At 41.1% G+C, this 21,723-nt stretch overlaps 1 protein-coding gene across 1 annotated transcript in view; it reads left to right on the plus strand.

Moving 5' to 3' along the window:
- Positions 1-21,723, plus strand: part of CAMK1D (calcium/calmodulin dependent protein kinase ID) — a 410,151-nt gene that overhangs the window by 245,087 nt on the left and 143,341 nt on the right. The window contains exon 3 of the mRNA XM_007452582.1: positions 11,444-11,518. Within this exon, the coding sequence (XP_007452644.1) occupies positions 11,444-11,518 (75 nt within the window). The remainder of the gene's footprint in view (positions 1-11,443; positions 11,519-21,723) is intronic.

Below are 21,723 nucleotides of genomic sequence, written 5' to 3' on the forward strand. Positions count from 1 at the left end.
AGCACACAACCAGCCACAAACACCCTCATGAATTCCCACCATGTAAGTGCCTGAACACTGTTTTTTTCCATTGAATGCACTTGATTTTCTGAAGCCTGGGGCTGACCTGAGCCAGCTGTGTGACGGCTTTAATTACTGATGTGCAAAAGCTAAAGAACGCTCAATTTGGTGTTTGTTGTCTCTGAACGTGGGCACTTTCCTGGAACGGCGAGGAGCGTTTTACGGCACAAGTTCCATCCGCCTAAGTCTGAAATGGAGCTGACGGGAGACAGTTGTTCAGAGCAGACTTTCTCTCCATCTCTCTTTTTCCTTCTTACCCTTTTTCATCCCAACTTTTTCTTTTATAACTTGCTTCTCGCCTTATCAATAAACAGCGCAATATTCCAGCAGATTGAGGGAGCTGCCCAGGATCGTGCTTGCGTGGCCCTGATGTTTCATTATCTGCAAGGAGAGCAGGCAGCAGACTTGTGCCTCTTCGTTTCTTACCCATGCTCCCGGGGCTCTGTGTCCATGTGCAGGCTGTGCTGTGCCTGGGCCATGCCCCTGAGCCATTCTGGGCACCTACGGACTTCGCAGAGTCCTGGATTCAAGTTGTGAAATAAAGGACCTCGCTGTGGGTATCAGCACAGAGAAAACACAGGGCTCTCAACGGTAGGAAAGAAAAAGGATATGATGCCTTTTCCCAAGATTCCAATGCGTTGTCTTGGTCCCCTTTCCTTTATACTCACGTGAATGCAAGTGTTCAGAGCGAGAAGCCTCTAAGATGCTTCTTGAATGCAAGCCCAGTGTCTTCAGTCTGGGGCACAGGGTGTTTGTGATGAAGCTGCAGGGTGCAGCCCAGGCCATTGGCACCTGGTTATAGGTCATCACAGGATCGCACATGGGTGTGGCTTCTGAATTCGCCTTGGAATTACCTGCAGTGAACCTGGAACAAGCTTTCTGAGATTCTCCTTCTAAGGTGCCTTTGGAGACTGTGTTTTCATATCAGTGGAGCTAGTAAGTGAAAGTTACAAGACTTTATCTCTGTTTTCAGGCAGGTGTGTGCCTTATGTTCTCCGGGAGTGCAAGGCATCTATTCTCATGTTAAAACATCCAGAGAAATGTATATTACCCTTTGACGGAAAGTTACCCAAAAATCCAGAGAAGGAAACCACAACATTCCCTTAAATGTGTTAGTGTTTCAAAGCCTTACTAAGAAATACTAGAAATGTTATGGATAACCAGTTGAAAATTGTTAATTTTTCATATTCTTTTTCCCAGAGGACTAATATGTTGGGCAAGTTGCCTTGAACCTTTATCCTCAGGACACCCTGAATCTTACCTTTAAATCAGATCAATTATGAAATAAATGTATTCAGCCAAGTATTTAAAGGTAAATCCTTCCTCACCATCTAAGGTTTTCATTAACTCAGTAACTTACCAGTGGTTCTCAAACTTTGCATTTGAATCACTTGGATTTTTTTTTTTTTTCCCAAGAATATCCGGAAGCCTAGGCTACTTCCCAAGCCAATTTAATCATAATGTCCAGGGACTAGATCCAGGTGTCATATATTTTAAAACTCCTCAGGTAATTCTAACATACAGCCGATTTTGAGACGCACCTGTAATTTATCATGGGTGATAATGAGGAGTAGGAAAGAATTACACAGAGTCAAATCTTCTAACCTTTTTTGATTCAGGTGCCCAGCTTTTGAGCGCCTTTGGTCTGTAAGACTTTAGGAAGGCTGGAATTAATTGTTCATTCATTTATCCATTCTTCTGCGATACTCGCTGAGTGTTGGTATGTGCCAGGCACTGGGTTTTTCGCACTGATTTGGACCTAACATTTCTCCTTTGGACTAAAGCTAACCACGCCTTGGTTGGAACTTCTGGAGTTTATTCCAGACATAAACAAATCACTTGGTCCTTTCTCTGTTGGTTCAGGGCCTTGTAGAAGCTGGCTTTGGGAGAGGGAAAAGAAGGTCTTTTCCATGTGAATGGATTCTTATCTCAATAAATTCTATTCCATGTCTGACTGACAGACTTACCCACACAGAAGAGCCTGTTGATGCGTGACTCGTTATCCAGGTTTCTGTGTAGCAATGAGCAGTATTCTGGAGGACACTGAATATTGGCTTAGAATCAAGCATTGTGGGATCCTTCATACCTCAATATACTTTGCCTCCTTAATTTTGAATTCATTGATTGTTAGAGTTGGAAAGGACCTGAGGGAGCATCCTGTTTGCCCAGTTAATTTCTAGATGAGGAAACTAAGACTCTGGAAAATGATGTGACTCACATACACCATTTTCTGTCCTAGAGAGAATGTCCATCATTTTCCCCTAGAGACAGAGCCAGCCTAGTTAGTTAACGCCCCTCCCGTGGTACCATTACAGGCTCCAGCCCTGCCTCCTTATGTACGAATGCTGGCCAGGCCTCCACCCTGTGTAGCCTGCATGGTACTAAGGATGCCGGAGATGCTTTTTTGAACATATGGTCAGCAGTGCACAAGGTTTTAATTGTTGTTTGTTTTGAAGGATTCAAAGCAAAACTCATTTCAAAACGAGAAAATATCACATGTGGTACTTAATCCTTAAACAAACAAATTGGCTTGCATTCTTAAGATGTAGTTGATTTAGATACCAGTCTTTTGCCTCTTAGTGTCCTGTTGATTACAGCGTCATCTGCTGGCATCAAAAAAAGATGATTCGAAGCTTTGGATTTTGAATCCTCGCCTTTCCTGGAGTGGCCTATATTCTTTTTTTTTTTAAATTAATTAATTAATTTATTGGCTGCGTTAGGTCTTTGTTGCTGCACATGGGCTTTCTCCAGTTGTGGTGAGCGGGGTCCACTCCTTGTTGTGGTGCACGGGCCTTTCATGGCGGTGGCCTCTCTCGTTGCAGAGCACAGGCTCCAGGTGCGCAGGCCCCAGCAGTTGTGGCACACAGGCCCAGCAGTTGCGGCTCGAGTTGCGGCTCTAGAGCACAGGCTCAGCAGCGTGGCGCATGGGCCTAGCTGCTCTGCGGCATGTGGGATCCTCCCGGACCAGGGCTCGAACCCGTGTCCCCTGCATTGGCAGATGGACTCCCAACCACTGCGCCACCCAGGGAAGCCCCCTATATTCTTTTTTTTTTTTTTTTTTTTAATTTATTTACTTTTGGCCGCGTTGGGTCTTCGTTGCTGCACATGGGCTTTCTCTAGTTGCGGTCCACGGGGGCTGCTCTTCGTCGTGGTGCGCGGGCTTCTCATTGCAGTGGCCTCTCTTGTTGCAGAGGACAGGCGCTTGGGCTTCAATAGTTGTGGCACGTGGGCTTTAGAGTGCAGGCTCAGTAGTTGTGGTGCACGGGCTTAGTTGCTCCGCGGCATGTGGGATCTTCCCGGACCAGGGCTCAAACTCGTGTCCCCTGCATTGGCAGGCAGATTCTTAACCACTGCGCCACCAGGGAAGTCCCCCCTATATTCTTAATAGACAAGATCTCTCTATATATGTAACATGATACATGTATGTGTATATATATTTTTTTTCTTCTATACATGTATATATATGTGTGTATACATAGATAATGAAACCACATAATTTAATGTTCAGTTAACAAATGAGGAAATCAAGTCAGAAAATATTTAAAGGCAAAATCTTGCAGTTAGATGTGTGAGAGCTGAGACCCAACCTATCTCTTGATTGCTTGAGCACTTAAACTAATCAATATGTGTTTCTTTGTGTCCAGCATTATGGATACATTTTGGTGAATCAGGTGTTGATGATTCTGATCAAGAGCCTTTTAAAAATTACCTCTTTGTAAAAGTCTGGCAGTACAACAGTCCAACAACCTTTCTCTGCTTGGGTTCAGTGAGAGAATCAGGCCCTAATTCCCTAAAGCATTTATTGTATATAGTGAATTCACTTTCTCTTCTATGCAACTAGTATAGTGCCATCCTTGGGAGAATTGAGAAAATAGTCACTCAAATCATTTTTCTCTGTTCCGTTCAGATGAAGAACCTCAGTTAAGAAAAACTGAAAGGTGAAAATTTCCTCCCATCCTATAGCACACTTTTTGAGGTACTCATTTACTGGTTTAACATGTATACTTCTAGACTTTTATTCTCTGCAAATAAAACCATTTAACTATGTACACACATACACATACAAACAGATGGATACAATGCAGTATGTATAAAGACAAGGTGATGAAAGAACTGGGGTGGCCCAGAGGAGAGGGAATCAGTCCTGCAAGAGGTAGGGGATAGCAAGGGATTCACAGTGGAAGTGATGGGTCTCGGAGGATGAGTAGTTTAATAAGAAGATAAGAGAGGAATGAACACACCTATGTGGCCAGAGAGGAAGGTGTGCACTAGTGTTTGAGAACTGCCTGGGTCCAGTAAAGTTCTGGTATGGGGCAGCGGTGGAGGATGAGATGGAATGGACGGGTGAGGACCAAGCAATATGGGACCTTGTAGGTCATGTCATTTGGACTTTATTCTGGACTGTGGAGAGCCATTGATGAATTTTTCATTCTAAGACATTTGATCAATTCTATATTGTGGAATGATGGCTCAAGAAACAGCATGGAGAATGGTTAGAAAGAGCCAGACCAGAGGGAAAATAGGAGAATGATTAAGCGGTTATAAACTAGGAGTGATCATCAATAAAATAGGAATAATAATGTCTGCTTTATAGCGTTGTTGGGAGAATGAAATGCGATAACATCTGTGAATGCACCTGTTAAGTTATAAAAAGGAAAGGTATTATTTTTTTAATACCACCTGGCAAATATTTCAACTTTATCACTTTCCCTTGTGACTGACAATATCCTGATTTTCTCAACATTGTTTCCTGTACTGCTTGTAACAAGAGGGAGAGAAAAATCTGACCCAAGAAAGGAGGAAATGATTTTGTTTATTTAAAAAAAAAAAAAAGGAAATCATAGTTACTTAGAAAAATCAAGACTGTTTGCCAAGACGTCAGAATATTCTTCAAATATTTTTGAGGCCATTTGCCATGCCAGAGAACCATAGCGTCTTTTCTGTGAATGAAATTTAAACTTTCTGGGCTGTTTAGAAAAAGATAAGAGTGGTGGGTGGTGAAAGACCTGGTCCTTTAGGTCTTTGCCTGAGAGGGACCTGCTTTTCCCCTGAGGGAGAACTTCCTTGGACTGGACTGTTAACCCGGAAGTGCTTGTGGGAGGAGGACAGGAAGCTGGTCGCGGCTCATTGACGTAACTCCCGCCTTGTGCACCTGTGCCGAGATCGGTTCCTCCACCGTCTTTGTTCTGCTTTCACTAGTAATCACCGTGTCTCCTGTCTGCCCCTTCTGATTATATTTCCTTCCATCTCTTACCTTCTTGTGGCCTCTTTAAGTGACCTTTTCCAAGGACCACCCAAAGGAAAGGTGTTTTGTTGCCTTGCCTTCTGATAATTCTCTCAGTGCTCATAATTACTGCCATGGTCTCCCCTCCCCCCCTCCAGATCAGTGAACCATGATAGGATGAAAACAAGCAAAAAATGTTGGATTTTCCTTTCTCTTCTCTTCTCTTTTGTGTTTTTCTAACTTTCCTCAGTTCATATGGAGTTCAAAATGTGTGGCTCCTTGGACCATGGAGAATTAGACCAGAGGGAGAAATGATGTCACTATCATTTTCATAGGAGCCTGTGTAGTCAATAGGATGCCTGTCCTTTGGGTCCTGATGTTCTCTCCTGCCTGGGGGTTTGGAATGGGGCCTACTTGTGCATTTGGCACGATTTTTTGCATGAATTAACTTTAAAATGTTTTCCTGGCTCTTTCTGGGGTTTTCTTGCTTGGCTGTCAGCTACCATGCAGACAGAAGTCTGCCTCAGTGCCCATATGCTGTTTTCCCATTCAACTTTTCTCTCCCTCTCTCTGCCCGGGCCCACTTCCCTCTATCCATCTCTTCTGTCCATTATTGTAGATTATGGAGACTTTAGAGAAGATTACCACCTAAACCATTTACCCTCTGCACATAGATATACCAGACAGTGCTTACTTTGGGCCTGGTAGATAAGTGATTAAAATTAAGAGAGGGGCTTCCTTGGTGGCGCAGTGGTTGGGAGTCTGCCCCGGTCCAGGAGGATCCCACGTGCCGCGGGGTGGCTGGGCCCATGAGCTGTGGCCGCTGAGCCTGCGTGTCCAGAGCCTGTGCTCCGTAACGGGAGAGTCCACAGCAGTGAGAGGCCCGCGTACCGCCAAAAAAAAAAAAAAAAAATTATTCTTCTGAATTATGCATATTTTAGAAAGGATTGCTGTTTGGGGGTGGACATTCCTCATGTTTGAAGGTCCTCTTGGCCCTGTTTTGGAGAGCCCGAGTGCTGACCTACAGGTATTTAGCTATGCAAGGTTAACAGAACCTTGGTTTTCATTTGCTTGTAGCTGAGATGCCCCACCTCTTTCCCCTGTCCACTTTCTTCCCCCTTCTGATGATACCAGCAGATGTAGGCTGATGCAAGGCTCTTCCTAATTGTAATTTCTGGACTCCTAACTGTTCCTTCTGCTTCTGAATATCTCTGCCTCTGGTTCCCTTTGACCCGCGGGGATTTCATCTGTCAGGATGTGTATAACCAAGTATCTTGAGAGCTTCCAGTGGATTTAAGGATAGTAGAACAAATCTCTGCCACACTCCCCTCAGAAGTGGATATCATATTGTTAGTTATGAAATTTAATGCTTTAGGTGTGGTAATTCTATGCAAATAACTGAATTTATGTGAACTGTTTGGTATTCTCATAGTTAATAGTTAATATGAAGTTATAACATAAGTGCTTGAACAGGGTCTTGGGAGTTAGAATCTTGGCAATTCCAGTTACTAGTTGTATGACCTTGGAATACTTTCTTAGCCTCTTGGGGGTCTTAGTTTTCCTCTTTTAAAAATAGGGAGAATGATAGCTACTTTGTAGGATTGCTGTATTAAATGAAATCCTTAAAAATACTTAGTATAGTTTTGACACAGACTTAACACTCAGTAAATGGTATGTATAAGACAGCTGTGTAAGTGGGGCCTAAAGAAAGTTATAAAATCAGTTCACTAGGTTTAGATGTGTTACATCCCAGGGGACTAAGGAAATTGCACTTATCGCAAAAAAGTCACAGTTGAAATATTTGAGAAAACAATATAAGAGATGTCGGCAAATTTTCCAAATATGAAAAAGGTAGACTATGAGATGTATAGACGGGGAAATTTGGCTCCAGTGCACAGCAAAGTTCTGGAACAGTAAATTAAGCATATGGTTTATAATCATTTAGTAAAGCCTGTAGTAGCTGCTAGAAGTCACCATGGGTTTACTAAGAACAAAACTTCGCAAACATTCCATTTCCCTTTCAAATAGTATCATGTGCTGTGTAAGAGTGAGGAATGCCATTTCAGCCAAGAATCTAATTGTCTACCTATGGTTAGTACAGTAAAATATGGGCTAAAACTGCTGGGTTTGTAACTCAGCAGCCATTGAAGCCAGCTGATTAATGTCTTGGTTTTCTTGATGGAGTCTCTGGTGGAATACCATGGAGTTCTGGCATGTAACTCTCTCACTTAAGACTTTAACTAGGAATTTGGATGAAGACATACGGTATGAATGTGTACCAACAAAATATGCAGATGGCCCAAAGTGGAGAGGGGTAGTAAGTATAATGGAAGAGAGAATCAAAATTCAGAATGTTTCTGATCATTTGAAGCATTGCATGGAACCCAAAAGATTTGAGTTGAATGAAGCTAAAACGAAGACGTTAAGCTCAAAAGGTCAAGCCTGAGTAAGAAAGGAGATCTTGTTTGGCAGAAGTTCAAGTAAAAATGATCTGGTCATTTAATTGACCCTAAACTTTATATTCTTCCATTCATCCATCCAGTCATTCATTAATTCACTCTAACATGTATTGAAAGTACTACCTGCCATGCCCTTTTCTTACCATTGGGGAGACAGTAGTGAACAAAATAGTCAAAAATCCCTACCCCCATGGAGCTTATCTTCTTTATATTGTGCAGCTGCCTAAAAAAGTGAACCTAATGTTAGACTTTAATATCCAGCTCATGATGGTTAATAGTTCTACTCTGTTATTTAATATGTTGTTCTTGGTGCTATATCTTACACTGGGATCATTACTTTCAGTTCTGAATGCTCTAGTCTGGACAAACAAGAGTGACAATAACATGATGGTAGGAATGAATGTAAACCATGTTGAAGGGGAATTGGTCGATGATAGGAAGAATAAACTAAGTAGGGAAATTACATCCCTCAAATATTTGCAAGATACATGAGACGAGCTTATACCATATGTAAGCTTGTTCTGTGTGGCTCCCAGGAGTCAATACTATTTATAACGAGGATGATTTCTGGTAAACAGAAAAAAGATTGAGCTCCTTGAGGGCTGAGATGTCGCTGCTGTGATTCCTAGTCATTGTGCCTGGTACATTGTGGGCGCCCAGAGATGTGTGGATGGATATTCACATGGCATTTTGTGAAGATAACCTAGGTACTGAAATAATGTAAAAAATTTAAGTTCAGTTTTTGGATATCTTAAGGAATCTGAGGGTGGAATAAAGTACCCGAGAACAGCTCTGAGGGATCAGGATGTTTTCTTCGATCACGTTCTAACATTTACAAGTGAATTAAACCTCTTTTCTTAAGAGACATTTAAGAGGCCATTTTAAGATTTCTTTGAAATTTCTAATATGCTTATTCACACATTACCCAACCCAGCTCAACCTCCATCATTTTTTGAGGGCTTCACCATAATTCTGACCCAGGGCCTTGCTTTCTCTGAATTTAACAATTCTGCAGAGCGTGACATTTAATTCTTCCCTAATTGCTTCATGGGTCTCCCCATCAAGGTGATAAGATTCTGGAGGGAAAAACCTTATTTTATATTTTTCTTGTATCAGACACAGAGCAGAAAGTCAGGAAATGACGATTGCTTGCTTGATTGATTCATCCGCTAAGAAGGAGAGTCAGTAGCAATATCATTTCAGCCACTGTAAGAACTCATGTAAGACATAACGGTTAAATAGACTTTAATTTCTCTAGCCCCTGCATAGAAAGAAGGGATTTATGTTCTTAATTTATTAGAGTCTCCTACGTTGGCAGGGCACGTGCTTTGTACATAGTTGATTCTTTGTATATAGTTGAATATTAATGGCTGTAGTCCAGGGCTCAAATTGTCTTCTTGGCTGAACCTCTGAGGGGAGCTGGGACTCCAGGTACAAACCCCTAAGCCCAGTTTGGAGGCTCATTGACTGTGATTCATGTACTTGGGTGGCCGGATCTAGCACCCAGTTACATTTGAATTTCAGATAAACAGCGATGCAATGTTTGGGACACACTTATATTTAAAAAGTGTTCATTGTTTATCTGGAATCAGACGTTAACTGGGTGCCCTGTATTTTATCTGGCAACTCTCCATATAAACCCCATTCTTTTCGTGTTCCCATGAATCTAAGCTGTTAATTAACCCCTAAATTAACTTCACTGAAAGAAAATATTCGTGCCCATGTGATTGATTCCAATGGCAACTTTTTTTAATTGAAAAGAGGGAAAATCCATGCGCTGTGTACTGTTTTTGTCATATTCTTTCAGGTGTGTCCAATAATGACACTTCCACAGACACCTAGGGTCTTAGCAGTTCCAAATTAATCTCTCATGGTTTCCTTGGTGGCATAGTTTAGTTGGTTCACATGATATGTTGCTGATGTTATTTTGCTCAGACACCACAGAAACCATTGCTAACAAATAATTAGGTTCTCCATGTTAGAAGCGGGTGAAATGTGAATTTGGGATACTCTGTCTTCTCACTTCCTACGGCACAGTGGTTGGGAGTCCGCCTGCCGATGCGGGGGACACGGGTTCGTGCCCCGGTTCAGGAGGATCCCACATGCCGCGGAGCAGCTGGGTCCGTGAGCCATGGCCGCTGAGCCTGTGCGTCTGGAGCCTGTGCTCCGCGACGGGAGAGGCCACAACAGTGAGACGCCCGCGTACCGCAAAAAAAAAAAAAAGAGCCGCAGCAATCAAAGCAAAACATTACCTCTCCTGGTTAATTCTTTTGTTCTGTTCTTTCATCTGCTCAAAGGGAAGATAATATTCCTTATAAACTTCTTTTGAGGGGAAGACAGCTCACACTTAGGAAAGTTGCATCCATTTTCCCTAAATAAATAATGACTTGCCGTTTAGGAGCAAAAGCCTTAAATATCATTTATTCATTCAGCAAACATTTATCAAGCAGCTCTATGCTAGGTACTAAGTGGAAACAGAATGAGTAAGATGTAGTCCCTGCTTTCAGGGGTTCACAGGAATCTGCCCGTTCAGTGCTTGCTTTTAAATGGCTCAGCAGTCATTTCAGAGAAAAAGTGTGTAGTAAGAGCTAATTAGCTCGTAATGAAATGATTCTTCTCTCAAATGCTTTCAACAAATACCAAACCTTACATTCCGAGCAGAGGCTGTTCCTAATCGGTATTTCGAGGGGCTAGACTTGGACTGGTTCCTTCTCCCTTTGTTCGGTCGTTAGGACTTTGCTACTCCCAGTGTGGTCCACAGACCAGCAGCATCAGCATCTCCTGGGAGCTTGTTAGCAATGCAGACTCTCGGGCCCTGTCCTGGACCCACTGAATCAGAGTGTGCAGTGGAACCAGGACCCCAGGTGATTCATGTGCGCCCTGAGGTTTGAGAAGCCCTGGTTTGATACAGAATTTCTCCAGCTCCACTTTGTGCGGGATGATCATCTGAGGATCTTGTTGAGGGAGATTCCTGGGCCCCAGCCTCAGGGATTCTGATTCTGTATGACGGGGCCCAGCCTGAGGATTTGCATTTCTCACAATCTCCCAGGAGATGCTGGTGTCTCCTGTTTGGGAACCACTCTTGAGGTAGCACCAGTCTAGCTCTCTTGGGGTATTGAACTGACCTTTGTTGGCGATGGTGACTAGAGCCCCAGTGAGGAGCTCAGTCTGGTTTTCCATTGCTTACACTGGAGTCAGGAACATGAGGACGAAACTGTTCCCTGGACCATCTAGCCTGTTGTGGGGATGGATTTGCATACAGTGGGCTATTCAGGCCAGTCTGTTCTGGCCGTTGTATGACTACAGAAGAGGGAGCAATTAAATTCTCCTTGGGGGCTCAGCCATTTGAGTTGGGCCCTGCAAGATAATAGGATTTTGGCCCATTCCTGGGATTCATATGAATAACTGCTAGGAGAATGGGATATACATGAAGCAGTGATAGTTAATCCAGTATTGCTACATCGTAAGATATAGAGCCTCCAGAAAGAAGGGCAGAGAGCATGGGAGATGGGTCTGGGAAAAAGCTTGGGGACAAGGTGGAGAGGTGTCTTAAAAATGTCACCTTAAGGAGTTTCTATGCTGTCTTAGAACTTTTTGCTATAATGACCTCTGTTTTTAAAAAAAAAAAAAAAAAAAAAAAAGTTTGCATGTCTCGTACTTACTATTCTGTGTGTGTGCTTTTTTTTTTTTGTTCTTTCAGGATTAAGCATGAAAACATTGTGGCCCTGGAAGACATCTATGAAAGCCCAAATCACTTGTACTTGGTCATGCAACTGTAAGTACCTGATTTAATTGATGAGTGCAGACCAGGGGTTGCAAACTCAAATGCCTAAAGGGCCAGGTGGTAAAATAAATTAATGGAATGGGCCCGGGCAAGACAGCAGGGAGTAGTGAGAACTGTAGGGCAGTGGGCAAGAACGTGTCCGTGTAAGAACAGTGGTCTTTAGACCTCACTTGGTCTCATCTGCAGCTGCTGGATCAGACCGAAAATCTGGAGTCCTCACAATGGAATCCAATGCTACTATTGCAGGGTCGCTCTATTTAGGATGATGACTGTTTTGCTTTATTAATGTGCAAGGTCCAAATGTTGCTTCCTGAAAGCACTTCAGTGGGCCCACTGTGAATACACTCTGCTCCTGTCTCCAGGAGAAACTCCCACCCTTGTCTTCATTTCTAGGGAGGCTGGGGGATGGCAGCAGATGGTAGCTGTGTGTTCTGTCCCTTCCCTTCTCCTCTTCTGCTGGCAGATAAATGCACATGTGATTCATGCCAAACATACGAGACGTATAATTGGAGTTGGACTATGCCATTATCATAGTCCCCCTTTAGAATATTTCTGCATTCCAGTAACTCTGGAGCTTATCAGAAGTTGGAAGAAATAAGAAAGCCACATATCTAGGTAGAGGCTATACTTGAACAGGTGTTTTTTGGTTTTTGGTTTTTTTTTTGTGAGGTGAAATTAGCCTGCCCACATACACAAATGCTTTATTCTAAGTGATGTAATTCGTAGGAGTATTCCAGGACTAAACTTGTTATAATTAAGTGATGGAAACTGTATCAGAATGCTACATTTTCACCACGACTTGAGTAAATTCTGGAACACTGTGTTATTGAGCTTAATGACCAAAGAGGATTTTTGCTGAAGGTCAGAATATATACTTAAATTTCATTATTTATTAATGATTTTCAGACTTTGAATTTCCAAAGGTATTTAGAAGATTTGAGGGTCAGGCTAACAATTTCTTTTTCGTCGATTTTCCTTTTTCTTATGAATGTTTAAACAACACATTAACTTGGAACCATGTTAGGATGCAAATAAGTTTTCATCAATGCATTTATTTAATCTTTCATTATTTTTAAAGTATTTTTAGTAGATTATGACACTTTTGTATAAACACTTATAAAAGTGTCCAAGTTGGAAGCATGTGGGCAGTTTTTCTCTGACAAATGACAGTCCTAGGTGATGACCAGCAGTTTTACATGTTTGTGTGTCGTTGTCTGCCATTAGACAGGCAGTGACTGCTGACTCCATGTTAATTTTCAGTATCCTAAGTGCGATCTTTCCTAGTTCCTTGCTATTCTGTTTGTTTTATGATTCACCACATTTCTAGTTCCCCCCAGATCTGATATCCTTCCTAGAAACTCATGTGACTTTCTTTTATACAGAATCAACTCTTAAAGAAGCAGGTGAATCACTTTCCCATCAAATATTGACTGCCCAATAGGAAAAACAGAACATTTTGGGGACAAGAAAAAGCCCCACAAAATGTCTGTAGTACATTTAAATGTGTGCTTTTTTTATTGGCGATGCAAAAAACAAAATATTAATACTTGAATCCAGAGCTATATGCATTCACTTGCTTTAAGTTCTCTGTTTATGAAACCGTCACTAAATAAGAGGAAACACCCCAAATATGTACGTCTCAGCTCTGCCTCTTACTGGCTGGGTGAACTTTAGCAAATAACTGGGCCTTTCTTACTGGAAGCTGGGCCTTTCTTATCGGTTTCCTTACTGAAAAAAAACTTACCTAATGATAATAATATTTACATAGAGGGCTATAGTGAGTACTGAATGAAAAATATGTGTGGGAGATAGTCTGTCATAAATAATAGGTCCTCAATGCAGACTACTTTCTCTATGGAATTATTTTATCAGTTTGTCTCTGCAGATGGTCTTTAATTTTATGAGATAAAGTTCAAGTACATTTGAATTCTACCTTTCTAAGCAACTTGATTGTATACTTATGAGCAGTAGTGTATATAAAGATAGGTTGGCAGGAGAGCATGAAAGTGTCCAGAATGGGATGAACTTTAGAACATTTCTCTTACTATTTTATTGTTTTCAGTGTGTAAGTCTTCCATATCTTTGTTGAATTTATTCTGAAATATTTTTTTTGATCTTGTTGTAAATGGGTTTTTACTTCATTTTTCCGGTGACTTGCTTCTGTTATAAAAATACAGTTGATTTTTGTACATTAACTTACAATCTTGCTAAATTCACTTACTGTTTGTAGTAGTTGTTTTGTGGATTTCTTAGCATTTTCTATCTAAACAATCATGTCATCTGCAATTTACGTTGATTCTGGTTGGTCCCCAAAGGAATTCTATTTGGTAAAACACTGATAGTTTAGTCCTAAATATTAAGTGTATTTGAATGTCGTAATTATATTCCTTTAAAATGTTTTATGTCAGATGTTTTGAAAATTCAAATTGACCTCCCTTTTATTCCTTCCTCTCTTCCATTCGTTATCTTAATCAGTGAGATTTTTTTAAAAAGCAATGGCAAAAAAGAAAGCAAGGGAGGGAGGAAGGGAGGGAGGAAGGAAGGAAGGAAGGAAGGAAGGAAGGAAGGAAACCCTTAATGGACCAGAATATAATCCTGGGAAAATCTTTGGTCTAGTTTGAGGATTTTGTGGGCTTTATTGTTATTTTTGTTGTTGTGTTTTAGTTTTTGTCAGTAAGACTCAATCGTTTTTGTTCCTGAGACCCCTGTATTTTTCCTGCCTGGGTCAGCGGAACATGCGTTGGTTTGTTTTTTTTAAGAGTTTAGAAAGTCCTTGATTTCTAAATACTTGGGGATGATCTAGAACACAGCATTTGAGAGGGACTGTAGTTCACAGTATTTGTGCCTGGGAGCTTTCTGGTTTCCTAAGAAACATCATCTTGGGCACTGACACTCAGATATAATAGGGGATGCTCAGTAGTAATTTTATTACTTAGCTAATTGCTATTTCGACTCTGAGTACTGTAGCATGTTTGTTCCTTTGCTACTGCAGCGAAGGAAACTTGATTGTCTATAGAGGTCTATATTTAAATTTTATTCGGGGTTTGGGACAAATATCTTTTTTTTCCCAGAGTGCTATTTTTTGGAACATTCTTCTCTTTTTTTAGTTCTTTTTATTATTATTATTATTATTGAGAGATAATTAACTTATAACATTATATTCATTTTAGGTGTACAACATAATGAATAGTTCTTTTGGAACATTCTTCTATAGATAGTGTGAGGTCAAAATGACATTGAGGTAAATTACAGAAGAAGGGTCAGTTTGTTTAAAGTTATTTCTGGTCTGACTTTGCTTGTGGGGTGTTAGCCCACAAGCTGGGCCTGAGGTTATCATATTCACCAGATTCGAAGTAAACTCCTGAACGTTTCACAAAATCTGCTTTCTCCTGCTGTCTGTCTCATCCCAACAAATCGTAAACTTCTTTCTTCCAGTTGCTCAGGCCAAAACCCAAAGTCTTCCTTGACTCACCTTTTTTCTCTTAGGCCCTACAGTCCCATCCATTGGCAAACCCTGTGGTCACCAACTCGAGACTATCTCGAGAATCCAGCCACTTTCTCATCATCTCCACCATCATGGATAAAACTTATCTTTCTTCCCCCATCCTTTCCCCACTGCACTGTTTTTTCTCAGCATGTTAGCCAGACCTTGTCATGCCTCTTGAAAACTCCTACTGGCTTCCCATCTCAGAGTACAAAACCAAGTCCCTTTTTTTTTTTGGCCGCACCGTGTGGCATGCAGGATCTTAGTTCCCCAACCAGGGATTGAACCCAAGCCACAAGCAGTGGAAGCGGGGAGTCTTAACCACTGGACCACCAGGGAAGTGCAAAGACCAAGTCCTTGTAGCAGTCTGCAGGGTCTTCCGTGTCCAGACCCCCTGGTCACCTCTCTGACCTCGCCCCCCCACTCCTCTCTCATTATTTCATTCACCTTGCTGTTCCTCAGACACACCATGCCTGTGCCACCACGGACCTTTGTTCTGCTTGGAACACTGTCTCTTTGATATCTTCATGCCATCATGGAAATATTAGAAATATTAGAATTTCTACCAAATGTCACCGTTTCAATGAGATATTATTCCCCAGCGCCCCTGTGAAATAGCACCTCTCCCTACCACCTCTTGCCACACACACATTCATTCCTGGCCCCCTGCCCAGCTTGATTTTTCTCTGTAGCACTTGTCACCGTCAGAAAACGTATCTCTGCTTTGTTCTCTGCTAGAACCATGCTGGCACATTACGGTAGGCACTTACGAAATATTTGTTCCGTTAATGATTACATATAATAGGAATAGTGGTTAACACTTATTTATTCACTCATTTAATCCTATCACAAACTCAGGAGCAACTCTCTCTTTTTTTTTTTTAACTTAAACTGCATACAGCATATATTTTTTTTAATTAAAAAAAAATTTTTGGCTGTGCCGTGTGGCATATGGGATCTTAGTTCCCCAACCAGGGATCAAACCCATACCCCCTGGACCGCCATGGAAATCCTCAGGAGCAACTCTTATCCCAATTTTACATGAAGAACCTGAGCAGAAAAGTTGGATCATTTATCCAAGCCAGCAAGTGACCCAGTGAATACACTTAAAGTGATACAATACACCGATGACATTTTCTAGGAAAAAATCTTGTAGGTAATATTAATGTGAATAGTTCAGTTTACCTTGAAAAATGTATTACTTATGATTCCATAAATGCTTAGCTGACTATAAAATGCCCTGTATATCGTAGTGGTTTGTGAGGGGGATAAAATTTACTGCATAATATCCCAGAAAGTCCCTAAACCAATCTCAGTTCATTCACAGCAGTGATTGTGTTTCTTTCTCAAGTTTTTCAGCTAATGAAGGGCGGGATGAACGTGTTTTACCAGTATTGTGATTTGCCGCATGGTGCATATTCCATGCGACATAGAGAGATTTCTGAGATTTCTGATATTCCTTTTATTCCAGGACAGCATTAAGATATGTACAACTAGTTGCCCACTGAGCCTGAAAACTAATGATGAAACACACGTTCTTTAAAGAATGTTAATTTGATTCCTGAGCAGTCCAAGACACAAAAATATATGCAGCTTCCAAGAGAAAATATGATTTATCTACTCCACTAGCTGGTGCACGAATCTGTTTGAACAGTTCCCTATTTGTGGGTTGCCAGTGTCATTTCATGTGGATATTGTATTCATAATTCATACTGTGTGTTCCCAGAAACAGTTTTAATTAGAACACAAATTATGACTCCCAACAGAAAGTCTTTTGTAAGTAGCCAAGCATAATAATGAAGACAAAAGTGTTTCTGACTATGACACCTTCATATATTTACATATAATTTACCAAAATCTTCTCTCTGTTCACAACAGGCACTAATTGAGGGCCCAGAGGGCCTGTGGCTTCTGTTCAGTATTGGGTGGGTGGGCAGGGGCTTGGGGGACACACATGAGGTGCAGTCTGGGGATTCCATGGCTCTCTTTGTGGAGGAGCAATCATAACCAGCACTGCACCCCTCAAGGTTTGCGCAGGGAGCTCTGGATCACCAGGAAGTCCTCAGTGGAGGAAACGGCCTTAGGTGGAGGGTGATTAGGACGTAGCCAGATGGATGTGCTGGGCATGGTGTAGGTGGGGGGAGCCATGCTCCAGGCTGAAGGGCTGTCACACAGAGAGGCTTTAAGGAGCCTGGGTGAGATGTGTGGGACTCAGTCTGTGGGGACTTCAGTTTGTGAGAGGTTTATTAGTCTGTGAGGGGTTCAGTCTACGAGGGGTCCAATCTGTGAGGGGTTTAGAATGTAGGGGGGGTCCAGTCTGTGGGGATCTGTTCTTTGCGGGTTTCAGTTTATGGGGGATCCAGTCTGTTGTGAGTGGTCCAGTCTGGGAGGAGTTTAATCCGTGGAAGGTCCAGTCTGTGGAATGTTCAGTCTTTGAGGGGTGCCATCCGTAAGGTGCTCAGTCTGTTGGGGTCTGTCTTTGGGGGTTCAGCCTGTATGCGGTTTTGTCCTGTGGGGTTTCAGTCTGGCTAGGATGGGGGACTGTGTGACATCTTGGTGGGAGATATGGCTGGAGACCTGGGCAGAGGCAAACCCAATACTGCAGCTGCTGCTTCTTTGTCATCCTCCAGGCTAATTACTTAATATGCTTTTATTGTTTTTCCTGTCACTGGAAAACCTACTGAGAGTTAAAGAGTTTAGAGAGTTAAGGAGGAAAAGAAAAGAGAAAAGCCAAGGTCCAAGATAATCATGAACCAATTTTACCAGGTTCAACTGTTTGAAATTGCCAACATACAATCACATATTTTAGATCTTCCTTATTTAATATAAGCACTTAAAACTGTAAATTTTCCTCTTAGCACTGCTTTTCCTGAATCCCATAAGTTTTAGTATGTTGTGTTTTTATTTTCATTTGTCACAAGATATTTTCTCCTTTCCCTTGTGATTTCTTCTTTGACCCATTGGCTGTTTGAGTGTGTTGTTTAATTTCTACATATTTATGAATTTTCCAGTTTTTCTTCCACTGTTCATTTCTACTTTCCTTCCATTGTGATAGGAAAAGATACTTTGTATGATTTCAGTCTTTTAAAATTTATTTAATTTTTATGTGTTCTGCGGCCTAACATATCCTGGAGAATGTTCCATATGAACTTGACAAAAATGTGCATTCTGCTGTTGTTGGATGCTCTGTTCTGTGTATGTCAATTGATCCGATGGGCTTGTAGTTCAAGGCTTCTGTTTCCTTATTGACGTCCTGTTTGGCTGTTCCGTCTGTTATGGAGGGTAGCATATTGAAGTCTTCTCCTATTTTTACAGAGCTATTTCTTCCTTCAATCCTTTCAATGTTTGCTTCATATATTTTGGAGCTCTGATGTGTAATACATGTTTGATGTGTGTATCTTCTTGGTGAATGGATCCTTTTATCAATGTACAATGTCCTTCTTTGTTTCTTACAACAGTTTTGACTTTTTTTTAAACATCTTTATTGGGGTATAATTGCTTTACAATGTTGTGTTAGTTTCTGCTGTATAACAAAGTGAATCAGCTAAACGTATACATATACCCCCATGTCCCCTCCCTCTTGCGTCCCCTTCCCACCCTCCCTATCCCACCCCTCTAGGTGGTCACAAAGCACGGAGCTGATCTCCCTTTGCTATGCGGCTGCTTCCCACTAGCTATCTGTTTTACATTTGGTAGTGTATATATGTCCATGCCACTCTCTCACTTCGTCCCAGCTTACCCTTCTCCCACCCATGTCCTCAAGTCCATTCTCTATGTCTGTGTCTTTATTCCTGTCCTGCCCCTAGGTTAATGAGAACCACTTTTTTTTTTAGATTCCATAGTTAGCATACGGTATCTGTTTTTCTCTTTCTGACTTACTTCACTCTGTACGACAGACTCTAGGTCCATCCACCTCACTACAAATACCTCAGTTTCGTTTCTTTATATGAGTAATATTCCATTGTATATACGTGCCACAGCTGCTTTATCCATTCATCTGTCAGTGGACACTTAGGTTGCTTCCATGTCCTGGCTATTGTAAATAGAGCTGCAATGAACATTGTGGTACATGACTCTTTTTGAATTATGGTTTTCTGAGGTTTATACCCAGTAGTGGGATTGCTGGGTCGTATGGTATTTCTCTTTTTAGTTTTTTAAGGAACCTCCCTACTGTTCTCTATAGTGGCTGTATCTATTTACACTCCCACCAACAGTGCAGGAGGGTTCCCTTTTCTCCACACCCTCTCCAGCATTTATTGTTTGTTGATTTCTTTGATGATGGCCATTCTGACCAGTGTGAGGTGATACCTCATTATAGTTTTGATTTGCGTTTCTCTAATGATTAGCGATGTTAAGCGTCCTTTCCTGTGTTTGTTGGCAATCTGTATATCTTCTTTGGAGAAATGTCTATTTAGATCTTCTGCCCATTTTTGGATTGGGTTGTTTGTTTTTTTGATATTGAACTGCATGAGCTGCTTGTATATTTTGGAGACTAATCATTTGTCCGTTGATTCGTTTGCGAATATTTTCTCCCATTCTGAGGGTTGTCTTTTCGTCTTGTTTATGGTTTCCTTTGCTGTGCAAAAGGTTTTAAGTTTCATTAGGTCCCATTTGTTTATTTTTGTTTTTATTTCCATTTCTCTAGGAGGTGGGACAAAAAGGATCTTGCTGTGATTTAAGTCATAGAGTGTTCTGCCTATGTTTTCCTCTAAGAGTTTTCTAGTGTCTGGCCTTACATTTAGGTCTTTAATCCATTTAGAGTTTATTTTTGTGTATGGTGTTAGGGAGTGTTCTAAGTTCATTCCTTTACATATAACTGTCCAGTTTTCCCAGCACCACTTATTGAAGAGGCTGTCTTTTCTCCATTGTATATTCTTGCCTCCTTTATCAAAGATAAGGTGACCATATGTGTGTGGGTTTACCTCTGGGCTTTCTATCCTGTTCCATTGATCTATATTTCTGTTTTTTTGCCAGTACCGTACTGTCTTGATTACTGTAGCTTTGTAGTATAGTCTGAAGTCTGGGAGCCTGATTCCTCCAGCTCCATTTGTTTTTTTGTGGTTTTTTTTTACGGTACGCGGGCCTCTCACTGCGGTGGCCTCTCCCATTGCGGAGCACAGGATCCAGACGCGCAGGCTCAGTGGCCATGGCTCACGGGCCCAGTTGCTCCGCAGCATGTGGGATCTTCCCAGACCAGGGCATGAACCTGCGTCCCCCTCATCGGCAGGCAGACTCTCAACCACTGCGCCACCAGGGAAGCCCCTGTTGGAAGATTTTTAATTACAGTTTCAATTTCAGTGCTGTGATTGGTCTGTTTATATTTTCTATTTCTTCCTGGTTCAGTCTTGGAAGGTTGTGCTTTTCTAAGAATTTGTCCATTTCTTCCAGGTTGTCCATTTTATTGGCATATAGTTGCTTGTAGTAATCTCTCATGATCCGTTGTATTTCTGCAGTGTCAGTTGTTACTTCTCCTTTTTTGTTTCTAATTCTGTTGATTTGAGGCTTCTCCCTTTTTTTCTTGATGAGTCTGGCTAATGGTTTAACAATTTTGTTTATCTTCTCAAAGAACCAGCTTTTAGTTTTATTGATCTTTGCTATTGTTTCCTTCATTTCTTTTTCGTTTATTTCTGATCTGCTCTTTATGATTTCTTTCCTTTTGATAACTTTGTGGGGGTTTTTTTGTTGTTGTTGTCGTTGTTCTTTCTCTAATTGCTTTAGGTGTAAGGTTAGGTTGTTTATTTGAGATTTTTCTTGTTTCTTGAGGTAGGGTTGTATTGCTGTAAAGTTCCCTCTTAGAACTGCTTTTGTTGCATCCCATAGGTTTTGGGTTGTCGTGTTTTCATTGTCATTTGTTTCTAGGTGTTTTTTTGATTTCCTCTTTGATTTCATCAGTGGTCTCTTGGTTATTTAGTAGTGTGTTGTTTAGCCTCCATGTGTTTGTATTTTTTACATATTTTTTCCTATATTTGATATCTAGACTCAGTGTTGTGGTCAGAAAAGATACTTGATACGATTTCAATTTTCTTAAATTTACCAGGGTTTGATTTGTGACCCAAGATATGATCTATCCTGGAGAATGTTCCATGAGCACTTGAGAAAAATGTGTATTCTTTTGTTTTTGGATGGAATGTTCTATAAATATCAGTTAAGTCCGTCTTGTTTAATGTGTCATTTAAAGCTTGTGTTTCCTTATTTAGTTTCCTTTTAGATATCTTTCCATTGGTTAAAGTGGGTGTTAAAGTCCCCTACTATGATTGTGTTACTGTTGATTTCCCCTTTTATGGCTGTTAGCATTTGCCTTAGGTATTGAGGTGCTCCTATGTTGGGTGCATAAATATTTACAATTGTTATATTTTCTTCTTGAATTGATCCCTTGATCATTATGTAGTGTCCTTCTTTGTCTTTTATAATAATCTTTATGTTAAAGTCTATTTTGTTTGATATGAGAATTGCTACTCCAGCTTTATTTTGATTTCCATTTGCATGGAATATCTTTTTCCATCCCCTCACTTTCAGTCTGTATGTGTCCCTAGGTCTGAAGTGGGTCTCTTGTAGATAGCATATATATGGGTCTTGTTTTTGTATCTGTTCAGCCAGTCTATGTCTTTTGCTTGGAGTATTTAATCCATTTGCATTTAAGGCAATTATCGATATGTATGTTCCTATGACCATTTCCTTAATTGTTCTGGGTTTGTTATTGTAGGTCTTTTCC

This window comes from Lipotes vexillifer, unplaced genomic scaffold, assembly GCF_000442215.2.
Source record: "Lipotes vexillifer unplaced genomic scaffold, Lipotes_vexillifer_v1.1 scaffold628, whole genome shotgun sequence".
NCBI lineage: Eukaryota > Metazoa > Chordata > Mammalia > Artiodactyla > Lipotidae > Lipotes > Lipotes vexillifer.